General features: G+C 46.4%; 1 protein-coding gene across 12 annotated transcripts in view; it reads left to right on the top strand.

Annotated features, from left to right (window-relative positions):
* The window catches only part of lap (phosphatidylinositol-binding clathrin assembly protein lap), a 51,869-nt gene that overhangs the window by 5,347 nt on the left and 22,688 nt on the right, over positions 1-23,834 (top strand). For 3 of the 12 annotated variants that reach the window (XM_077630832.1, XM_077630829.1, XM_077630830.1), the window contains 12 exons: positions 456-495; positions 2,484-2,540; positions 2,610-2,721; positions 3,981-4,087; positions 4,161-4,202; positions 4,414-4,493; positions 7,356-7,518; positions 14,385-14,405; positions 14,487-14,739; positions 15,715-15,813; positions 20,341-21,162; positions 21,310-21,535. In XM_077630832.1, coding sequence (XP_077486958.1) covers positions 456-495; positions 2,484-2,540; positions 2,610-2,721; positions 3,981-4,087; positions 4,161-4,202; positions 4,414-4,493; positions 7,356-7,518; positions 14,385-14,405; positions 14,487-14,739; positions 15,715-15,813; positions 20,341-21,162; positions 21,310-21,535 — 2,022 coding nt within the window. The remainder of the gene's footprint in view (positions 1-455; positions 496-2,483; positions 2,541-2,609; positions 2,722-3,980; positions 4,088-4,160; positions 4,203-4,413; positions 4,494-7,355; positions 7,519-14,384; positions 14,406-14,486; positions 14,740-15,714; positions 15,814-20,340; positions 21,163-21,309; positions 21,536-23,834) is intronic. The other 9 variants (XM_077630833.1, XM_077630831.1, XM_077630837.1 and 6 more) reach the window with 5 other exon arrangements.

Below are 23,834 nucleotides of genomic sequence, written 5' to 3'. Positions count from 1 at the left end.
TAATTAAGTGTCCCCCAAATTTTTCTAAGTAACTCCTTATTGATGCACAAAGTGATACTATTTACTTCTTTAAATAATGTCCTTGTACTAGACGACTGATTTATTTGGAGTGGCATTCGACATTGCGTTGAAGAAGAGCGCATGCAGTGCACTTCACTATATATTGAGAAGCTGTGGACTGTGTTCCTGTTGTGCAGTTTGTGTGTCGAGGCTTCAGCTGCTGTTTACTGAACACATCTAAAGTCCACTTTGGCGTAGCATGAGAGGAAAAATCAATTATATATTCGTTACTGGGTTTAGGTGAATTCGGCGCTCTCAGCTAAATATTCAGTGTCTGTACTCAAGTAGCAAAGCTGTCCTTCTGGCTTTGCAAGTTTGCAGATGACAAATGGAAAAAAACAAACTGGGCTGTTGTGCACCAGTTAGTGTGAAATCCTGTGGGCTGTGCATTGCAGGAAAGAAGATGGCACCCTGCGCACCATGCCGACTGACAAGGTGGGTACAGGTTGCGTGTTACGCCATGTAGTGCCAATTGCTCTATCACTGTGGATGTTGTTTTTAACATCAAAGCTGTTTTTTTTTCCTTGCGTTCTGCTGTAAATGAAGTAGGTTGTAGTGCCCTAAAAAAAATCTGTGCACACTTGCTACGGCGATCCACTTAGCATTTTCTGTGTAGTTGAAAAGCATTCACTTACAGGTGTATTTGGCGGTATTCCCTTTTTTACACAAATTGGAATAGTATATCTGTGTTTTGTGCTAATCTTAATGTCAGGTGTGATTTTTGGAATTGTGCAAGAAAAGGGCACTTGGGGCTTAGTTAGGAGTTGTACAGCAGGTTGTGACAATTTTTTGACTCACTTAGAAGTGCAGTCCTAGGCAGGCTTCCAAGGATTGGGGCAGATGAACTTTTGTGGCTGCATGTGCTGCATGGCCAAATCGCTTTGCTGACTGGATCCGCTGCACCTGAGCAGAAGTAACTGTAAATGGCTGGTTGTGTGAAGCGTGTAGAACCGAGCTGGATCACACTGCAGGAGCTGTTGAAATTATTCAGAATAGTATGGTGTAGTGTGCTTGCATGCGACTGTGTGAAATTAAGCATGCAGTGAAGCAGAGTGCGGTCTTTGTAGACCTGGTTGGTCCGTGCAACTTCATGGCTTTTTGTGTAACCTTCAGTGAGTGTTATTATTCCCAGAAACAGGCACTTGGGGGAAGGAGTTTTGTTAAACTGTGCCCACCGTCATGCTTCTCAAATTGTGCATTGTGCACTTGAAAGGCTGCTTTACATTCTGCATTATTTATCAAGTGGAGAAAGTTTTGTCACTGCAACCATGGGCTCCTGTTGCAGCCACCGTGACGGAATCCCATTCAGTTTGTTGCACAAGCAGTTAATCATTCTGATTGGTGCAGTTGCTTTCTTGTGAAGCAATTGGAAGTTGGTATTGGTACATTACATAAGGCATGTTACATAGAAGGTGGAGCAATAGCTTTTGAAATGTAGTGCTTTCCTAGCACTCTTTATTTTTTGGTCCATGGCTGCAGTGTTCTCTTGCTTGCTTGCGTGAAGAGTTCTGCTTTCATTGGCATGCTCAGTTTTTTTTAACTTCTTTAAGGGGAAAAGCTGGTCTTAGAAAAAGTTTATCGATAGTCTCAATTGTGAAATTTGCAGGGAACATGTTTTTGTGTGCCGAATCCAAATATGCCATTTAATTTCATGTAGAGCTAATGCTTGTTCACTTATGTAATATTTTATGCAAGATTTTTGAGAACTGTAGAGAACTTGCTGAAATGCATTCCATTAGATTGTCTTGACATCAAACGATGCAATAAGGACAAATTATCATCCTGCCTATCTCAGAACTTGCTTTATAGGGTTTTGAACTTGGCACTCCAGAAACAGGAATACACTTCTATTCCAGTTTCTGAACTGGCAGCTTCAATACTCCATAGCTCAAGTTCTATGATAGGTAAGATAATTTCATCAATATTGCATTTCTTGATGTGAAGACAAACTAATGGCATGCATTTCAGCGAGTTCCTTGCAGCAAAGCTTCCAACAATTTCTGTTCAAATCCTTGCATAACATATTACATAAATGTACAAGCACCAGTTCTCCATGCAATTAAATGGCAGATCTGGCATTGCCACACACATTTCCTGAAAATTTTATTGTTGCGACTTCATTAATGAACTTTTTTTCCTGAGACCAGCGTACCCCTTAATTTGCTTTATTGCCTTTCCCAGCGTGCTGCAAATAGTACTTTGAACTGAATGCAAATGCTACAAACAACCGTGGCTATTGCGCAGACAGTGCTTGCACGGTGGCTGAGGCATGGGAAAGCATTTAACAATAATTTCCTTGCTACTAGTGGTTTTTAGGTGCAGTCACAATATGTAGGACGGCCCAAAGAGAGCAAGAATTCTTCTGGGAAAGAGTCATGGTGCAGTAATTGTGACTATTCGCTCCTGTCCTTTGGTGCACGCAGCTGCTGAAGACAGTGCCTGCCCTCCAGAGCCAGCTGGATGCCCTGCTCGAGTTCGATGTGAGTGGCAACCTGGTGGCAGCTTGGCTGCTATGGCTGGTTGGGAGCTGAATGGATGTTTCTTTGCAGTGCACAGCAAACGATCTGACCAATGGGGTCATCAGTTCATGTTTCATGCTGCTCTTCCGAGACCTGATCAGACTCTTCGCCTGCTACAACGATGGTATCATCAACCTGCTTGGTGCGTCCACTCCTCAGTTCTATTTGTAGATTTGAGCGCAGCAGCAGCTGTTAAGGGACGTTGGTTGACTCCTGATGATTTTAACCACTTTGAGGATTTCTACATTCCAGTAGTGATCACAATCGGAGTTAGCAGCAGGGCTGGTGAACTGTCTAGGCTGGGTGCAGTTTGAATCCCTTCCGTGCTGTTGTCCTGAATTCTGAACAAGTCAATTTTTTTCCCCTATGGCCCAAAAGAAACTCAAAAATACTTTCTTCACCGGTATAAACTCCTGGCTGCGTTGCTTTAAGGAATGTGTGCCGACATCTAGCAGAAGCATGGCAAAGCACACCCTGGTGAAATCGGCTAGTCCATGGCATTGCAAGAAAATAATCTTCCAGCTGAGCTTGCTTTCACTAAAGACTAGCTAATAAACCCAGTTTGCCTGTGGCACAGAAGAGGTTAATTCACATTGAGTGTCAAGGAGATGACCATCATGGCTGCTGACTTGGTTGAACGGCTTGTGTGACATACGGTGGTTCATCAGTCCACATGTTCTCTTCCAGTTTATACTAATTACTGTAAAGAACTGCCAAGGTACCCACATATTGCTGCTGTCAATCTCCACTGTGCTTGTCTTAATTTCAAAGTCTGCTTGTTTGGTATGTATGAGAAGCAGGTCTAATGCAGTGAAGAACATGTGAATACTTGAAGTGGAACCAGTACGCTAGACAGTGAATACACTGTGTGCATTATGTTTGTTCACTGGTTAGGATTGTCGGTTGTACTGCTGCCGTGTAGTGATTCTGCAAGCAACCACCTTCTTTGTCACACTGTGCTGCTACTCGGAAGAGGAACTGTCTGCAATGGCATGATCGCAAGTATCTGTTGCTTGTTGAAGTAGCTGTTGTTCCAGGTGGTGCAGTCGCTGCTAAGCACCTTTTCTCTCAACTCTCCTCTGTCCGCACATGGCAGTGATAGCGACTCAACCGGAGCCCGTCAACAGGCCTCTGCACTTTTCTCTTCATTCCTCCTTCTGCCGAAACGGTTGAGCAGTTGAACTGGCACCTAGAGGCTAGGAAGATAACTCTCCATGCCGTATTCTTTTATGGTGTTTATATATATTCAGTGCAGAGTATTTTGCACATGCGCATTTGGTTCTCCTCTATGCAACCAGGTGCAGCCGTATCGTGGTACCTGGTTATCTGCTGCTTGTTCTTGCGTGCCTGAACTGGCAGTAAGGTGTGCATGCGTGATGTGTGCCGCTTTAATCTGTGCAGAGAAGTACTTCGACATGAACAAGAAACACTGCCGTGAGGCCCTGGATATCTACAAAAAGTTCCTTATCCGCATGGACCGGGTGGCAGAGTTCCTCAAGGTGGCAGAGGTGAGCCGTACACCAGCGCCCTTTGTTGTGGTGCAATGAGGGTGACTCTTTTCGTCTTTTTCCTGCTGTATAGAATGTGGGCATCGACAAAGGTGACATCCCCGACCTGACCAAGGTAGGTGTTCCTGGTGGCAGCTTTGTTCAGGGGTCAGATCATGGGGTGTGCGCCCCTCTCTGCTCTTTTTTCAGTACTTTGAAGTGTTCCTAATAAGCTTTGCCCATAGGACATCAGAGGTAAGGGGCAAAAGTAAGGAGCCGCTCAGTGTGCCGCTGGTTTTCCTGCTGCCCCACTGGGATGGATTGTGACTGCATGCTGCGCTGTGCAGGCCCCCAGCAGCTTGCTGGATGCCCTGGAGCAGCACCTGGCTGCGCTGGAAGGCCGCAAGGGAGGAGCCTCTGCAACGAGGTCAGTTGGTGTCCGGCCTACCTGTCGATGGTGATAAGCATTTGTAGGGCTCCATCAGCATCTTGTCTGTAGTGAATTGGGCTTGTTGATGCAACATGTCTTGGCTAAACAGCATAAAAAACTGTGTACAGATGAAGCACTTGTGTTTCATCTTTCCGTCCTTCATCTAACTTCTTGATATATGGCCAGTGTGTGGGTACACCTGTCAAATTTGTTAAATTTCGTACAAATGATCCCTGCAAATGCTAATCACATTTCCAGCACTGTGAGCTTGTCATTTGGTTTTCATTTGCAAGCAGGCCTTGCCGGATTGCATGGAGGCCATTCGATCCCCCCCGCACTCACTGGCAGTGCACAGCAGCAGTTGGGCTTCGTCTCATCTTCAGTTTTTTACATGAGTCAACTGCTTTTAATTTCTCATGAATGCTCATTTCTGTTCTCGCAGCAGCACTTGTGAATTACGGTTGGTTTTTGCAGTCACTTTTTGCAGTAGCCTTTGCCTGGTGCAATTTTACCATTTTGTTTACCTTGCTTCATAGAGCAGTGTGAGTGTTTCGCACTCACTGTTGCCATTCTGTGTGCTGTTTTTTATTTGTTTACTGTTCCAAGTGAACCAGTGCTTATAAGAAACCCTTAGTTGCCATTTTTGTTGAGTGCCTAAACCAATGGGACCAACAGGAATTGGAGCTAGGAAAAGTAGCAAAACACTGTCGAACCACGGTATGAATTTCGACCTGCACCTGAAAGCTTCTTCACTTGTTAATTTTATTTAGTCGCTGTTTTGGTGTTTTAGCAATGAAATGATTTTACAGGTTCTTGCAGCCCATCTGGTAGATAGCATGTTATGAATTTTAGGATAGAAGCCTAGAAGTTGTAAATATTGGTATTCATTTTCTCTATAAGGATTATGCAGTTGCAGTCACTTGGGTTGCTTATAGTGCTCACACCTGCCAGCTAACTGTGCTACAGTCGCAGACTGATTTTCCGGACTCGACGGGACCTCTGAAAATCATCCGAATAATCGAACAGTCCAAAAATCCGTGAAGTTAAAAAAAATAAAACTTTTGTGCAAAAAACCAGGCTTGAATTTCAAACTCTCGAAAATCGCCGCTCCCCATGTTCCGCCTGCAAGCGATATTAGAGCTGTAGTCATGCTTGCCTTCTCATGTCACGATACCAGACAGTGCTGCAAACAAGTCATGTCGCAAACGGATGCACCCGCTGCGCGAAGCAGTTAGTTTGCACGGGGCAACGACGCTTGCAAAGACAGAGGCATCCCGCGGAAAGATGCAAGCAGAAGCCAGCGCCTCCGAATGCACTCCTCCCGTCCAATAGCGCGTTTGCTGCCCCGCACCGCGATGACATCGTCCAAGCCATGGCGGACGCTGCAGCGGTCCTGCTGCCCCGTTGCACTATTTTCAATGTGACTGCGTGCTCTTTATTGGCTATCCCGATGGCAACGGAAAGCGTTCTGTTATCGAGCATAGAGAAGAAATAGCTAAGCCTATCCAAGCCAGTCCATCCGATTCACTGTCAGCACCCACCGCCCACCAATTCCGTTTAAGGGGGGAGAGGGTCTTAGAAATAAATTTTTATTAATTAAGGCATAGTTTGAAATTTTAAGGGAACATGTATTTTTGCATGCTGATTCCAAATATGTAATTTAATTTTATGTCCAACTAGCCCTTGTGCACTTATGCAGTATGTTATGTAACTTTTTGCCGAGAGTTTGAAAGAAATTCTGCTGCAGGGAACTTGTTAGATTGCATGGCATTGGTTTCTTTTGACATCAAGCTATGCAGTAAGGGCGAAATTATCATCCTGCCTGTTGTAGAGGGTGTTATAGGATTTTGAAATCATTACGAATACAATCTTTTCTTCCCGTTTGTTAAGTGGCAAATTCAAAACCCTATAACTCAACTCCTATGACAGGCAGGATGATGATTTTGCCCTTATTGCGTAACTTGATGTCAAAAGCCGATGGCATGTGTTCTAGCAAGCTTCCTGCAGCAAAATGATAGGGTAGCATGTAGTGCTGTGCTTGGTAGGCATTGTTTATTAGCTCATTGTCATCATTTGCATGAGAAGTGATACCTGTAATTGAAGTCAGTCACCACAAAGGTTTGGCCGCCGCTGTGGCTGAGCGGTTATGGTGCTTGGCTGCTGGCCCGAAAGACGCGGGTACGATCCCGGCCGCGGCGGTCGAATTTCGATGGAGGCGTAATTTTAGAGGCCCGTGTGCGGTGCGATGTCGGTGCACGTAAAAGAACCCCAGGTGGTCGAAATTTTTGGAGCCCTTCACTACGGCGCCCCTCGTAGCCATAGTCGCTTTGGGACGTTAAACCCCCTTAAACCTTAAACCAATCACCACACAAGCATCATCCAAAGTGAGAGTATGTAGAAAGTGCAGGTCTCTCATGATGCTCAGTGATGCTCTCCAGAGATATTGGTCAAGTTGCCTCGCAAGTCTTTTGAGCCATTCCAGTCAGTGAGTCAGTCTTCGCCACTCCTATTCGGCTTGTTATGAAGTGTCCAGTAGCATACTTGTAACTGTGGCAGAAAACTCTCACTTAATTGCATTACAGGTACATCGTTTCGAGTGGAACTAAGATTGGGTTCTACGAAAAAAAAAAATTGGTTGTGTTCAGACTCAGCTGTAGTAGGGTTTCAGTGGTAGGCTGTGCAAGAAGCCAGATGAAACGGCATCATGCCATTGGTGGGCTCTCATCCACTGTATCTAAGTCCACTCGACTGTTGGCCCCTTTGGCTCATTCTAGTGTCTTATGTTGTAGTGTCTGCATCTTGGTTGCATGGCTGTGTGGCTGCATGCATGCCTTTTCTCCCCCCTTGCGGCACGAGCAGGGTGAGCAGCAACGTGCAGAGCGCGGTGTCGGCGCTCTCTTGCACGAGCAGTGCCTTCGGCTCGGCCGGTGGCACGGGCGCCGAGCTCAATGGTGTGCGTGTGGACGAGGCCAGCGTACGCAGGGCCCTCGAGGAAGAAGCAGCTGCCATGAATCAGCTCAAGGTAAGTGGTGTTGCGAGAGCATTCTCACTGTCTGGCTAGAATGCTGCATACACCACACAAGCATCATCCAAAGTGAGAGCATGTAGAAAGTGCAGGTCTCTCATGATGTTAAGTGAGGCCATCCAGAGATATTTGTCAAGTTGCCTCGCAAGTCTTGTGAGCATTCACAAGGCTTGGTTTGACTGCAAAAGAGTGGTCTGCTATCTGTTGTAGCCCAGTGTTGGTAATGCTCCATGGTGGAGTGATTTGTTCTGGTTCGAGAAATCCACAAGTGCAGTAAAAGCTCGTTGATTCAAACATCAAGAGACTCGAAAAAATGTTCAAATTATTGGAAAACCCCGAAAAAAACTGTCAAGAACTGCTTGCATTTAGTAAATTTATTTAGTTAAAGACTGGGAAATGGGTGCTAGCATTTGAGGTAACAGTGTGACAGCAACTATTTTTCATGTTTCCGTCGATGCTTTATTGCGTGCATACTGTCAGCAGCGTTGAAACAACTGCTACAAAATCCTAAGGGCCCTCCCCAGCATCCTTCACAGTACAATGCAGTGGGGCCCCTTCGCTACAGTGGCACATCCATCATTAGCGGCAATGTCGCATGTGAGAAGGCTTCACTGCACGAACAGTGAACTGCACTTGACAAGCACGCAGTTTCCACAAACCGTAAGAACAGGACCATGTGGATGGAAGCGAAAGAAACTCAGTGGCGCCGAAGCGAGGAGAAAAAATAAGGGGGGCACCAGCAACGAGCCAATCAGCATCCAAAACGTCGGTTGGCTGGGTGATGGTAGCTGATTGAGCAGCAGTCTGTGCGAGCTGGCACAAAGCTCAGAAAGCGAAGCTGTAACTAAGCGGTCGGACTGTTCTCAGAGATTGGGCCGTCCATTCATCATCACTTCATTGTCAGAGGTGCGCGAGCGACTCTGTAGCATGGAATTAGGTTCCGAGTAGGGCTATTTCAACAATCTCTTGCCGCGCCGGTCATACCTGGACGTGTCTTCTCTTCAGGAGCCTGTTCAGATTAATCAATGCAAAACCTGTAGTGTCCCAATTAGCGAGCGTACATTGCCATAGACATAAATGGGCGTTGGCTGGAACCCAGCCAACTTACATTTTCATTGGCCGGGACCAAGCCAGCAGTTTGAATTATCCAGATTTATGAATTAATGTGGGTTGAATTATTGAGCTTTTACTGTAATAGCTTGTTAGTCAAATATTTTAATCTCGTATTCTAATTGTATTCCCTCAAGGAGTTGGTCCTTGGAGGCAATTACCGATTAGCCAAAGTAGTGGAAGTGGTTGTGATGCTCATTTGCACTGCAATGTGTTGCATTCACATGTGCATTGCTCTTTAATCATGCTCAAATTGACAGTTCTACTTGGTGTGGGACCACCAACACTAGATCGGGCCACAGTAATTGATTCTCACCTCTGATGTGCCAGTTCTAGAACTGCTTATAATAGCGTATTTACATGATTGTTAGTCGACCCCCCCACATCACATTTCTGAACAAAAGAAAAAACTTTGAGGTCGTTTACGCTTGGCCTTTAATAATAAAACGCGATAGCACTATCCTGCGGCCTCCAGTTATCGCCAGCCGCTATCAGCTGCCGTGGGGCAGCGCCTGTGGACACATTACAAAACGAAAATGTATTAGTCACTGGACTACTCGTCCACACTTGCGCCATCATCCTCACTAGCGCTGCCGTCGTGATTGCTGCGGTCCCACAGCTCATCGTTCCAACATCGTCATGCAGCGAAATCCCGCACATTGCAAACAGCCACATCACGACGTCGCGTAGAACAGCTGAAAATTTTGCCTCTCTGCAGCTGCCACACCTGATCACCTGTTATGAACGTCGAACTTGCAGCCTGGCACGCAGTTGTTCGTTTTTTCGGCACAAAGAATGACGGCCATCTTGAATGTAGCCATGAATGAGCGCCAGTCGCTTACAGGACCCGGAGCACAAATGACGAAGCACTACATTAAAAATTTGTGAAACGCGGCCGGCAGTAGTCAAATGTGTCGGCCAAGGAGAAACTACGCGTGAGCGGCGTTGGCTCTTCCGTTGGCTACCGACACTCCCCGGCGCCGCTGCGGTTCCGAGTGGGTTGCCGTCACGATTGCAACAGCGGCCCTTCAACTATCGGCGCTCAAGGGCCGAGTGCGCGGTTGGAAGTAAAAAAAAAAGCTTGGACTAGGCCTATTAAGAGTAGAACGCAAATGAGTTACCAGACCGCCGCCACTTATCAGCGGACGCAATCTGCGGCCACGTTTGGGGAGTGCACCGGTGCGGTTTGCTGCTTATCGGCAGCCACCATCGGCCGCGCCGCGCGGGATGGGGATGCCGGTTCTGCGCGTTGACTTAGCAGCTGCTCAAGGCCAGCACCAAGAGCGATGCGACGAAGCAGCACAGCAAAAATGCAACCACGCTGTAGCATGCCTGATACCTCATTTGTCTCGCCTTTATTTACGGTGTGATGCTTTGGTTTTTAAGTCGAACCCCCCCCCCCCCCCCCCCCCCTCCTCCCCTCTTCGGATCTTCAAATTTTGAAAAATATGTCGACTTACAGTCGTGTAAATGCGGTACCAAAGCTGTTAGGACATTTCCCACGTTTTCAATGGGTTATTAAACAAAATTTCCTTTTTCCCTCAGTGGATTTATTTTCCCACGAGATGGGAATTTTCCCACGATTCGGCAACACTGACTGCTGACCCGAAAGACGTGGGTTCGGCCCCGGCCAGGCTGTTGTATTTCAATGGAGGCAAAATTCTAGAGGCCCGTGTACTGTGCGATGTCAGTGCACGTTAAAGAAACCCAGGTGATAAAAATTTCCGGAGCCGTTCACGAAGGCGCCCCTCATAGCCTTAGTCACTTTGGGATGTTAAACCCCTGTAAAAAAAAAAAACAAAAAAAAAAACATTGGTACAGTTGTGATAACACAGCAATGAGTGAGCTTTTAATAAGCAACCAACTACATTGTGGAAAAATGTCTGTTCAAACCAAATGCATGGCCATTCCTGCACTTCATTCATTTTTCTGATTGTCTTATGTCTTATCAGAGCAGGATATTAGACAAGATATCATGTTATTCCTGTTGGCCACTAAATGCATTGTGGCTATTGTGTTGCAGAGCACTGGCAGTCTGCTATCATTAAGTGACAGTGGAACATTAAAATGAGTAAATTGTGCTTTGTTTTCAGTTGCAATTATTGAGTGCTTAGGTAGCTGGAAAGGAGCTACTGCAAAAACCCACATACATAATACGAGGTGTAATTTGGGGATAGCAAAAATGGAAAAAAGTTCATCACTGTATATGTGAGTAAGTCAGACAGCTCGAAAACGTTCCAGAAGTCGTGAAAGCCAAATGTACTCAGATTATTTGTGTACGCCGGCGCGCCAGATGAGACATTTGTAATGAGGGTGCCAGGTAACTGGAAGGTAGACATCGGGCACTGGGCTCGCGCCTACTCGTGTCCTGTGCCGCGAGCGTGCACAGACCGGTTTTGGCGTACACGCGGGCACGCAGTCCAGCATGCTTCGGAAATGCATAGTCATTGCTTTAGTGACATCATTGGCGAGTGTATCGTCTTATGAAAAGCCCTTGTAAGAGATATATTTGTACAAAAACACTTGTTCGGTACCGTCAAGCGCGTGTGCGTTTCATAAAATTACAACTGGTGAGCTCCTCGGGAACACTAGCCCAAGCGTCTGCCATCCAACTGCACAGCGTGGCTAGAGAGGCCAGTGTCCGGCGGCAGTAACTGCAGGCTCTTCCAACCTCATCCAGACCACGTAGGAGTGTTGGAAGTGGTACCGATGCTTTCTGCAGCTACGATTACTTTCGTTTTAAAAGCAGCTAAGGACTGCTTTCGCGGTCCCCATACCATGGGAGGCGTGGTTGTCCTGGTCGTCATGAGGTCAGGTCAGCGTAGTGACCACGTGTCGAAATCGAAACTACCGACGTACGCCACCGCTAGATAGCGTCTCCATTCGCTTGAAGTGTGATGGTAACGGCGCTCTGCAATAACGAAACCGGAACTGCAAATTGCGGCTGAAAATTGTTTGGATCTGCATATAATGCGAGGTGGAAATTTGACATGCTAAAATCTGGAAAAAACCTCGTGTTAAGCGAGGGTTTTTACGGTATTTGTAGCGCATGCTGGGAGGACACATGTAGGACTCACAGGGGCAGACTGCCAGCTATCAACTCAAAGTGATTGATAGTTGGTGTCTGTTTGCGTGGTATGTCTTTCTGGTCACCATCATGTTGCACTGCATTTTGGGTAATGATGTCACGCCAGCTTGCGGCACAGATCATGGTTGAACTTGTGTACAAAGCCTAGGAAGTGCCTTTTATTGATTCTGAACGACGGGTGTAACTAGGGCAGCTAGGAAAAGCGTGCGTAATCTCGCACAGTTTGTTAGAGTTCTTTTCATTATGACTGGTTGCACTGTTGTGCTGCATACTTTAATTCTTGTGTTGAAAATGCTGTGAAATGGTGGCAGTATCCATGTGCATCTGCTTGGCACCGACCTCTAGCGGTTTATTAACGTGGAGGTTTTTTGTCTTTGCCTTGTTTAAATGATTCGGCAAATCATGCCAGCCATGGGTGCTAGTCTGTGACAAGTTGGATGTTATTACCTCAGTCATGTGTCGAGAGGAACTGTATAACAGTGGAACTGCACTAGTGTAGGGGTTAAAGTAGTCTCCGGTCATTAAAATATTTTCAAGTGTAAACGTATGGTAGCCTTCATAGCTGCGTGCAAAATACAGCTTGACATAAGTGTGCTTCTGATGATGGTGCCAGGGCATGAAGAGAGTAGTACTATAGGGAGGTCTCTGCCACCGCTAGAGTATGAGGACAAAATGTTGCATTGGGGGGGGGGGTGAGGAATTCATCTTTGCTCATGCTTGCTGTTTCCACAGACCAGCTGACATGCATATGTTGCCTCAAGCCCCTTCTATTTTCGGTGCCTGGGGGTTCATGACTGGCACCTTGCACCGTGCACATACATTCCATAAAAAATGAGTTGCGCTAATTACTGGGCTGCGGCACATTGGCAAGCCTTTAAAAGGAAGCTCTCTAAATGGACTGCTGATTTGCCAGTGCATTATGACTATCGCAGCCAGCATTAAATGCTGTCTGTATACTTCTGCCCATTTAAAGCTCTTGTGAATATTTACGTACATAATTATGCTACTTTTAATTTTGTTCTAGAGCATAGCTCTTCAGAGATCACCACAGTCTTTCATGGCGTTGTTGGAGTGATGCAACTGGATGATGGTTCCCCTGGTGGAGGGTGTCCACAGGGTGGCATCTATACGAGTGCGACGCAAAAGTGCAGCACAGTATATCCAGCCTGTTATTCTACCATGAGTGAGGCAGACACAGGTGTTAAGTGCACTGCCGGAGCAGAGGGTAAATGATGCCGATGTAGGGATTCAGCTGTATGCGCAGTCGAAGCAGAACCAGCTATGTAAGCATGGGCAAAAGGTGGCCGTGGTGGTCATGCATGTGCCGTTACTGACGCATGCAGTGGCAGAACTAAAGTCATGCTTCATTATGCATGCAGAGTGAACAGCCTACTATGAAATACACATGGCTATATAAGCGCGATGCAAAAGCACGGCGCAGTACATCCAACCAGTTCTATCACAGTGAAACACACAGCTGCTGAATGCGTAGCGAGAAGCGCTGTGCTCTGAATTGCATTACCTAAGGGATAAACAACCAGGGAATTTTTGTAAGCTGCTATGCAGGTGCCCCCTGTTGATTCCTTTTCTGCCTCCTTGCAGTGGTTTTCAGCATGATGACCATTGCTCTTGAATTTCAGTGGTGTAGCTTGTTGCATTGTTCAGGTCTGTGTCAGCATTGCAGTATACTGCTGGCTTAACTTTTAAGTGGGGACCTTGCTCTTTGAAAAAATTTTTCATTAATGAAGTCACAATTATGCAATCTTGAGGGAACACGTATTTTTGTGTGTTGATTCTAAATTTCATTTAATTTCATGTAAAGCAAGTCCCTGTGCACTTGTGCAATACGCCGCCGCTGCGGTGGTTATGGTGCTCGACTGCTGACCTGAAAGACGCAGGTTCAATCCCGGCCATGGTGGTCGCATTTCTATGGAGGCAAAATGCTAGACTCCATGTACTATGCAACGTCAGTGCATGCTAAAGAACCTCAGGTGGTCTAAATTTTCCGAAGTTCTCCACTACGTCATCTCTCGTAGCCAGTCTCTATGAGACATTAAACCCCATAAACCAGATTTATGCACTACGTTAATGCAAGTCTTTTGGAGAGAGCACATAAGAAATTTCGCTGCAGGGAACTTATTGAAATGTATACCATTGGCTTGTCTTGACGTCAAGTAGCACATTGAGGCTAAAATGATCATCCTGCCTATTTTAGAACTATTGTTATAGGGTATTGAAGTTGCCACTCTAGAAACGGGAATGCAACCTATTATTCCAGTTTCTGAAGTTGCAGCTTCAATATTCCATGACTCAAGTTCTGTGGTAGGTAAGATAATTTCATCAGTATCGCATTTCTTGATGTGAAGAAAAACTAATGGCATGCATTTCATCAAGTTGCATGCAGTGGACACTATTAAAAGGTTTCTCCAAAGAGCTGTAGAACATATTCTGTAAGTGCTCAAGGACTTGTTTTACATTAAATTAAATGACATGTTTAGAATTGGCACACAAAAGTACATGTTCCCTGAAGATCTCATAGTTGCAGCTTTAGTAATACAAAAATTTTTTAAAGATCAGGGTCCTCTCTTAAACACTGATGCCTTTGTGGGAGCAAACACTAACCAGTCTGCAAAAGTGTGTCTGACACGTGCACGTTTCATTCCAGCCAGCCGTGGGCAGTGCCGAGGTGAGAGCATGGCTGTCGAGTGCATGCCATGGGGCGGGGTCTCTGTGCGGGTCTGCAGCTGGTGTGTGTGCCTGGCTGCAGGAGCGGCATCTGAAGGAGGCTGAGGCCAGCACCAATCCCTTCCTGTCGGCGTCGCCAGAGCCTCTGGCCAGCAGCAGTGAGCCTGTGCTGGACCTGTTCTCTGCCGTCCCTTCTGCTGCCAGTGATGACCTGCTCTGCCTGGGGAACCCGTTTGCCGAGCCCAGCCCAGCGCCACCACCACCCACGGTGCAGAGCCCGCAGCAGACGCAGCAGCAGCAGCAGCAGCTAGCCTTTGCACAGTTCACCACCAATGGTCAGCCTACTAACCCTGCTTCACACTGTCAACTGGAGGGCAGCTCTAAGTGCGCTTTCTTAGTTTTGGTGGGCTGACGAGTAAGAATGCTCACGAGACACTTGTAAGATGAGACTGCGTATATTGCAACAAAGGCACGCTGATAAGCTGTGTTCTCTGATGAACTTGCACTCATAATTAAAAACTTTCCGGTCCCATGAAGTCCGAATTCGAATCAACAAGCGGTTATTTTGTGGATGAGGAGCATTTAGCAGCACTTTTTTCTGCCATCTTCTATCCATCTTGCTGCAGGTTTGATTACTCTTCAATGCATCTCAGCGTTTGCAGAACAGATAATTCATTGACGCAGTCCACAAACTTCCCTATAGTGAATTGTTTGATGAATTATGTGATATTTGGTTATTTGTGCACCAGTTTTTCCTTTGACGAGTGCACTGGACACGGCAACGGGATGTGCGCACATCTTATTTAAAATGATATACTGGCCCTTTTAGGAAGGAATGGGGGTCACACTGACTGCGACCAGACGCTATCGGAGTGCGAGTGGCTTGAAGTTGCTCAGAGCATTTGCCACCATATTTTGCAACTAGAGACCAGTTTTTCCTCATCTTGTATTCTTGCTCTGTGCTATGAGTGCAGCGCTCTTTTCTCTCCGTGAAAATTCTAGCTAATGCTTCTCAACCACGAAGAAAGGCATCCGAGCGACCTAGCAAAACGATGTAACTGTGGACAGTGCTAGGCTGTCCGCTGCAGATTGTTTGCACGACGCCAAATGGCACAGAGCTAATCATTGCGCTCATTCTGCAAAAAATCAGATAGGCACGAAATTATGGGTATTGATTTTGTGCAACCAGATACTCGAGGCCACTTCCTTTCATCCCTTCCCTTCCTCCTCCTCCAATGGGACAAGCCCAGCATCGATGGTGCTTGTCTGGTTTGGGCTGCCCTCAAGTGTGGCTCTACCAATGTGTGCAGGATTCATGTCCCAACCAGTGTCTACGCCCTCGGGCACCTTTGCGTCAGACGCCTCATTTGCCGCTGCTTTTGGATCGGTGCCCCCCGCAGCTGCCTCAGGTAGGCCTTCTCAGTGCTTGCCATATATCCACATGGGCTGGAGCATGGGAGTATGGACTCCTCTTTGACAGGGCTCTTCGCAAACTCTTGTCTGTCTCAGCGTGGTCCCTTCCTGTCTCAAGCTAGTATGCTTGCTAGGTATCTGGTTGTGGCATAAGGAAACAAATACGGCATCAGGAAGAATTATCTGTGCTGGCAACTGCGCATTGAGGAGTTTAATATCTTTTTTCTTCTTAATTGCACATTCGCAAACAATTGCTATGCTACGTAAATGCAGTACAGCAAAACATCGTTGATACGTTCCCAGTTCATACGCTCAAAATTGCGGACATTAAACATGTTCCATAGAGTTAGACTATATTTTTCCCGGTTAATACATTCCCAGAAAACACAATCTCTTGGTACTACGTTTAAAATTTTGACAAATTGTGGTCATATAATACGTTTATTGACAAACCACACATGCGCAAACACATAAGTGCACCGAACAAGAGGGCCCGCGACATGTTGTTTGCGGCAGTCATTCGCCATGGTGGCGTCTCTGCGGTGCCTCAATGCAACGAGGAGAAGCACCACCATCACCAAGAACAAAAAATAAAAACAGCGCGCTAGCATTCGCGACGGCCGTCTCTGCAGGGGCGTGACATGAAGAGGACAAATGCTGAGGTTTCTTAGCGGTGCATAAGGGGAAGGAGGCAGAGCTTCTACGAACTACCACGATGCGTTTATATACGAACGGCCAGGTCTGGGATGCGCAGCTTAAAAAGCAGAAACGCTGTGACAATCAGACGCCGCGGAGGCTTTCTCACGGTGCTTGGGAGCAAAGGGGGCGAAGCATTCGAAAATGACAAGGAAGAGATTTTGGTTACTTTTGTTACTGACGTCAACGGACCACGAACTTGGCAGAGTGCCAAGACACTGTGCGCTCTAAGCTAAAGCTTAAATGCTCGCATTAGACACTCGTCACTGTCCTGTTTTTAACCTCCCAGTAAAAAACACACCCCAGACCTTAAGGGCCGGTGTTCAGCATGTTCGCGTTATCTCGCCGCTATTGGCCGGCGCCCCCCGGCTAGCACAAAATTGCTGGATCTTGTCAAAGTGAACGATGCTAAACACTAGGGGCACAAATGCACCTGACGGCGTGGTTTGTTGATGATAGAAGGAGGGCCTGAAATCCCCAAACTGATGTCAACTTTTCTGGAAAAAAAGTGGGTTCATTACGCCAGTAAATATGGCATATACAGTGTTTGTGGATGTAAAAACAGTGAATTTTTTGTGCATGTCACTCTTATTTGTGATCACACATCACGGTGACGAGTGTCAGAGCATCAGTCTGCACAGATGACAGCGTGGAAACTTCTTTGTGTAGTTAGTGCCCGCAGCATGGTCGTTGACTTGTCACAGCCTAGCGCACTTTGTTGGGCCAAGTCCAGGTGGCCCTGAAAGCCTGTATTTGGTTTGCGCTTCTGAAGTTGCTGCATAGCAGTGCCACACGAACCTACTGAGCGGCATGGGAAGCAAGTGATGCTTCCCACTCTTTGGCTGCACACCCACTGCACTGCTTTCCTCAGGTTTTTACAGTACTTGCCTATATAAATTAGCGTTGCGCGTGAAAGAGATGAGCCATTCGTGGCCTGCAAATAATTTGCTTTACTGGCTGAGGTTACTGCAATACTCAAGGGGCCCTGCTGCACATATTTTGCTTTTATTTAATTTTCTCTCCTATGTATGCACTGTTGCCAATAAAACTGGCTTATTTGCAACCTTGGAACACTAATAGTATTTCAGTTTAGCTGTCTAGGTATTTGTCTTCAGAGTCCCTTTAATTTCACTATGCTACTAAATGGACCGTGGAATAGTGGGGAGTCACAAACTGGTGAAGTCTGCTTTGACTCAAACTGCTGTTGCTATTAAAACGTGTGCATTGACCTTGCTGCCTTAAAACTAGGCCTCCTTCATTGCCCCTGCAAAAAGTTACAGCTCTTGATAACTGTATTCTTTGCCGGAATGAACGTGCATTTCAGGACATAAAACATCCGCAATTTTTTGCACAAATGATGCGGATTATTTCACATCTTTATGTAGCACGCAAATTGATATCTGTTGCTCATTGCCACTGCTTCTGTGGAGCGTAGTGGATTGCGAACTGTATTGTAGGTGAGAGTTCGAGGTAATTATTATGGAGGTTCACTAATGAATGCAGTGCCTTGGCAATTTGTATGGATGTGAGAATGTGGAAAGTTTCAGTGGGTGTTTCACATAAGTGTTTCAAAAGAATCAGTGCATCACTTGCATCAGGTAATTAATGCCAGTATTTGGCAGTGTATATAAAAAGAATTGGATGCTGGATCTGGGTTCAGAAAGAGAAAAACATTCCTAAATAATGTAAGACTACTTATTGCTTGTAAAACCAATGGTACTGTTTAAGCATACTTTAATTGCACTGTAGTTGGATTCCTTGTTTTTAGAAACTGATAACTTAAGCGGCTTATGGTGAAGTCTTTTATGCTGCATTCTGTCATGCTTAACTCTTTCATTACCATGGGAAAAAGCACTGTTTTTCATAGGTCTCAGTCACATTTTTTCTTGAAACAGTATGATAAGTAAAAGTGTACAAAATATATAACAATGATTGAAATGAATGCACTTCCTAATCAAATTTATTTCAACAGTAATAGTGTTTTAAATATTGCAAAAAAATTAGAAAAATAACAAAAATTAAAAAGGAACAAAAAATTCGTATTCACATGACAATAACTCTCCAAGGTAATTTATTAAAAAATTCTAGAAATTACAAAATTCAAGTTCTTTTTATAACTTGGCACTAAAATGTAAAAGTTTTAACTCAAATACTTTTTTGAGCTAGAAATTTTTTCCTTACGCTCTTCGAAAAGGCTGATTTCAGTGTTTTCCTTGATATGATTTGTACAGTCCGACAAAAAATGGAAGTATTATTAAATACAATTGTAACTAATATCATTTCAGGAAAAACTGAGAAAAATTATACAAATGCAACTAACAGGCCAACGTTCCATGCTCTGTTTGCGCCTTTTCAGCGTCTGAACCAAAATCTCGTCAGAGGCCCTGATACTCGATGCATCGAAAATATTTGCTGCCGATGCAGTAGAATTAGATGCAGTGGGATTTTTTCGAGCGCGCACAGTCCTTGCACTTGATGCCATGCTTGGAGCGGCCTACACTGTAAGCTCCGCTTCAAGGGCATTGCAAAAATTCCCGCCTCATGAGGAAATTGCAGTCTACTTAGAAAAATGAAACTATTTCTGAACAACAAACCAGATGGCACCGCATCATTGTAGAGACAAGAGACTTCCTATGCTTCATAGCAGCTCTCTGCTCGCATAAGCGTGCCGGAAACCGAAAGCAAAACTAGCAGGCTAATCTTCCGAGCTCTGTTTCCGCAGCTTTGAGCATATGAACCAAAATCCAACAATGCGATGTCATCTGAGAGACCCTGCTACTCGATGCTTTGAAAATATGTGCTGTGGATGCAGTAGAATCGCGTGTAGCGGGGTTTTTGCAAGTGCGCACCGTCGTCACGCTGGGAGCGCCCTATGCCGTGGCCTCCGGTTCAAGGGCATTTCAAAAATTCGCACTTCATGAGAAAATTGCAGTCTACACATAAAACGAAATGAACAACAAACTAGATGGCACAGCATCACCGTAGCGGCGCCATAGGAGTGCTCCACTTTGCTCAAACGAACCGGGAACAAGAAAATAAACAGGCCAACGTTCTGGGCTCTAGTTGCATAGTTTCAGCTTCGGAAACGGAATCTGGCAATGTAACATCGTCGTCGGAGTCCCTGCTGCTCGAATAAAAAATAAATGCTGTAGACTCAGCAGAATTGCGTGCAACAGGGTTGTTTCCAGCGCTTGCTGTTCCAGACTTTGACGCCTTGTTCAGAGCGTTCGACGCCGCACCCTCAACTTCAAGCACATTTAAAAAGTTGCTACCTTGCGGCAAAAATACAACTTACGCAGGAAATGAAAGTTCAATGTGTGAACAACAAACCAGATGACTCAGCAAGTCTGTAACTGCCGTGGTCGTGCTGTATTAGCAATTTGAATTTTTTGATCATCTGTGATCGAAGCCTACTGGCATGGTAACGAAAGAGTTAAATAGTTTACGTTTGCAATTTGGTTATTTCAGTTATGTGGCTTTGTGTTTGTGGTGCATGAGCGCACCCTGCTTGAGCACATGCACTCCTGTCATTTGGACTCCTTTGCTTGCTGCTGCTTCATTGACCTGCTGTCAGGATGGCCATTTGTTGAGCCCCCCTCCATTTTTTTTTTTGCCCGTGTGTGAGCACTCGGTTGGCAGCATTCAGTGACCAGTCTCTTGAGGGGGCCTCAGAAGTGCTGTTACGACAGCTGTGGTGTGCTGCTTTGTTAGGCCACACTGTGAGCGTTGGCCAGAGTAAGCTGGGAGCTGCAGTGCTAGGGAGCATGCGACAGAGGAGGGGCGGGGGTGCTGGCAGGGAACCTTGCTAGATCATACACCATCCCCAGATGAGGAAGAGGAGGTGCGACCGACGGTGGGTGGGCTGACACTGCCCACCCTTGAGCCCCCGCCCCCCCGTTCTTCGTCACCGTCACCCACGGCCGAGTTGATGCGGGGCGCCGGCACCACTCCTATCCTGGCACATATGCCGGAGCCTGGCTTTGGCGATCTGGACACCTCAGAGGAGCCCTGGCATAATGAGCCTTTCGAGCCAGCCAACACGGCCACCAGTGGTGCCGCCCCGGCCGGCTGGCTGGGCTTTGACCAGGGCCAGCCACAGGAGGTCTCCTCCAGTGCCATGCCCAGGCCAGCGATGGCAAAGCCAGTGGCACCTGGACCAGCAATGCCTGGCGGAGCGATGCCTGGCGCAGTGATGCCCGGCGTGGCAACAGCCAGTTCAGGAATGCCTGGAGCAGCAACGACTGGTGCAGCCTTGCCTGGTGCAGCGATGCCTAGCGCAACGATACCCAGTGTGGCGATGCCTGGTACAGTGATGGCCAGTCCAGCAATGCCCGGTGCAGCAATGGCCGGTTCCGCGATGCCTGGCGCAGCGATGGCCGGTTCTGCGATGCCTGGCGCAGTGATGGCCGGTTCTGCGATGCCTGGCGCAGTGATGGCCGGTTCTGCGATGCCTGGTGGAATGATGGCCGGTTCTGCAATGCCTGCCGCTCCAATGGCCGGCGCAGCAACAGTGGGTGGCACAGCTATGCCGGTTCCAGCTATGTCCAAGCCACCAGCCAGGCCTGCGTCGGCCCTGGATGACCTCAACTTTGCCATCCAGCAAGCCATGGGCGGTGCCTCATCGCCTGCTCACAGTGCAGTCCTGTCAGGTGGCGCAATGTTGCGCTTTGTTCACCTTGGTTGGCATGGAAGCCTTGGTTCCATTACATTTGGTTGCAGTTTGTTGAGTTTGCACCCGGTTATCGGTGGTGGCGAGTGTGCAGCTTGAGGGCAACAGTCTGTGCTTCTCTTTACAGGCATGGATTCGTTTGGAGATGTTCTGCAGCCTCGGCCACTAATGGGTGGGCTACCCAGCCCGGCAGCCCCTGTGCCCTCCGCAGCCGAGAGCCCCTTGGCTGCTGCTGCCTCAAAGGCACCCGCTTCCACAGGGGGAGGCCTGCTGAAGGGCGACTTGGATGCCACGCTGGCTAGTCTTGCACAGAACCTTGACATCAATGGCCCCAAGCAAGCTGCGGCACGCAAGTAGGTCTTATGTCTTTCTTGGTCTGGCACAAATGCTGCTCTCTTCACCTGTGCCTGCATTGTAGTTCTGGAGGTTTCAGTTCTTCTTTACACTGGGTATCAAGCAAAAAAGCCCAGGTCTCGTAGTTACTTCTCGACCATCACATTACAGTGGCAAGTTTGCTCGTTAACTCTTCCTTTGTAGTGGGAAAAAGTGCTAATATTCTTTTCTTTCTGATATTGCTTGTCTTTATAGCAGCTTGTAGTAAATGTCCCTTCAGTTTGTTTGCACTTGCTGCACCAGTCAAACAGGTCAACTGCAGCTTGGCAGTAGTGCTCTATAGCTGCTTTCGAAATGAAAGAGTGCAGACCTGGTTGTCTGTCCACCACAGTGCCACTGCCAAATTGGAGCCAGCTGCATGTAGCACCTACATTGCTAGCCGCCAACAGCTTGGGCCACACGAAAAAATTTCACAGCAAACCGTGAAAGTGTTGCTTTCAACTAGCCGTAGGAAATTTTGGTTTTTTCGAACGAAGCCGTTGCATATACAGTAAAACCTTGTTGATACGTTCCTGGTTCATACCGATTTCCCGGTTCGTATGCTCAAAACCACAGATATTAAAAATGTCCTAAAGAGTTACACTATATTTTTCCTGGTTAATATGTTCCCAGGAAACACTATTTCTCAGCTATTACGTCTAAAATTTAGACAAATTGTCATATAATATGTTTATTGACAAGCCGCACATGTGCAAACATACAAGTGGACCGAACGAGAAGGAAGGCGTCATTTTTTTTTTGCGGCAGTCATCCGTCGTGGTGGCTCCTCTGCATTGCTATGATGCAACGAGGCGAAGCACCACCATCACCACCAAAAACAAAAAAAATAAAAACTTCTTGCTAGCATTCGCAATGGCTGCTTCTGTGGGGATGCAGTATGAAGATGAGAAACGCTGAGGTTTTTTCGCGTGCTTAAGGGAAAGGAGGCGAAGCTTCTACGAACTACAGTGATGCGTTTACTATATAGAACGGGCTCGGTCTGGGAAATGCAGCATAAAAAGCAGGAACACTGCGACAATCAGCCGCCGCGGAGGCTTTCTTTCCCACGGTACTTGGGCGCAAAGGGGCGAAGCATTCGAAAATGACAAGGAAGAGATTTTGGTTACTTCCGTTACTGACGTCAATGACGGAGTGGATGCGTTATGAATTTCCTTCCGCGTTAAAGAATGCACGAATGCGGGCTGAATTCAGCGAGCTCTGGAATAGGATCTGTTCAGCTCTCGCGCCAAGAAATGCCAATCAACGTTTTTATAAAGTGAAATTGTCAATGTCTTTTTTACCTCATTCAACAGTTACATTTTTCAAAATCATGCAGCTTGGATCATATGTTTTCCCGGATGTTTTTCTCACGATTAAAAATAACTTTTCAACGAGATTATACTGTATTTGATTTGGTTTGGAAAAAGTACTATTCACGAAACCCCAAATGTAACTGTTCATACGTCATTTCATTTCATTTTATTTCATTTTAATATGTTAATGATCCATTGAGGGTATTACATAAGGGGGCGGGTGTTAAAAAGCGGTTGGTAACAGCTTCAGCGAATGTCAATGGTCACGTGATGGTAGCAATGTCGCTCGAGAGGTCGTTCCAGTCTACAAAAACATGGTAAAAATAAAGCAGCACGGGTAACAGTACGGGCACGTGGGCGAAACACTTGGAAAGGATGACGAATGAGGTGAGATATGACGGCTGGCGGGACAATGTAGGGAGCGCAGCGCAGCGAACTATGGAAAAATTTATGGAATAGGCAGAGGCTAGAAATATGAGAGCGAAGTGAAACGGGCGCTAAGCTGGATTCCGCTTTTAAAGATGTCACACTGGTGTCGTATGAATAGGAGGAAGGAATGAATCTGGCCGCTCTGTTTTGAAGTGACTCGAGCGCATTGATAAGGTAAACTTGATGAGGGTTCCAAATTGGCGATGCATATTATAACTTTGACCTGACAAGAGATTTATACGTTAGTAATTTTACCTTTTGTGGGTCGTGGCGAAGATGACGTCCTAAATACCAGAATGTTTTACTAGCAGAGGAAATGTTAGTAACGTGCGTAGCCCATGATAAGTTGTTAAACAGCGCGGCGCTTAAGTATTTGTATGATGAAACTGACTGGTGGAAGGACAAACGTTTACATTTATGAGGGTTAAGTTTTATTAGCCAGCGGTTGCACCATTCCTGTGTGGTTTAAGTCATCTTGAACGTATGTTTGGTCGGAGGCAATAGTAACTGTACAATAAACAATGCAGTCGTCAGTGAA

Source organism: Amblyomma americanum, chromosome 7 (assembly GCF_052857255.1).
Source record: "Amblyomma americanum isolate KBUSLIRL-KWMA chromosome 7, ASM5285725v1, whole genome shotgun sequence".
NCBI classification, from domain to species: domain Eukaryota; kingdom Metazoa; phylum Arthropoda; class Arachnida; order Ixodida; family Ixodidae; genus Amblyomma; species Amblyomma americanum.
Note: the sequence above shows the minus strand (reverse complement) of the source record. Positions and strands in the feature narration are given on the sequence as shown.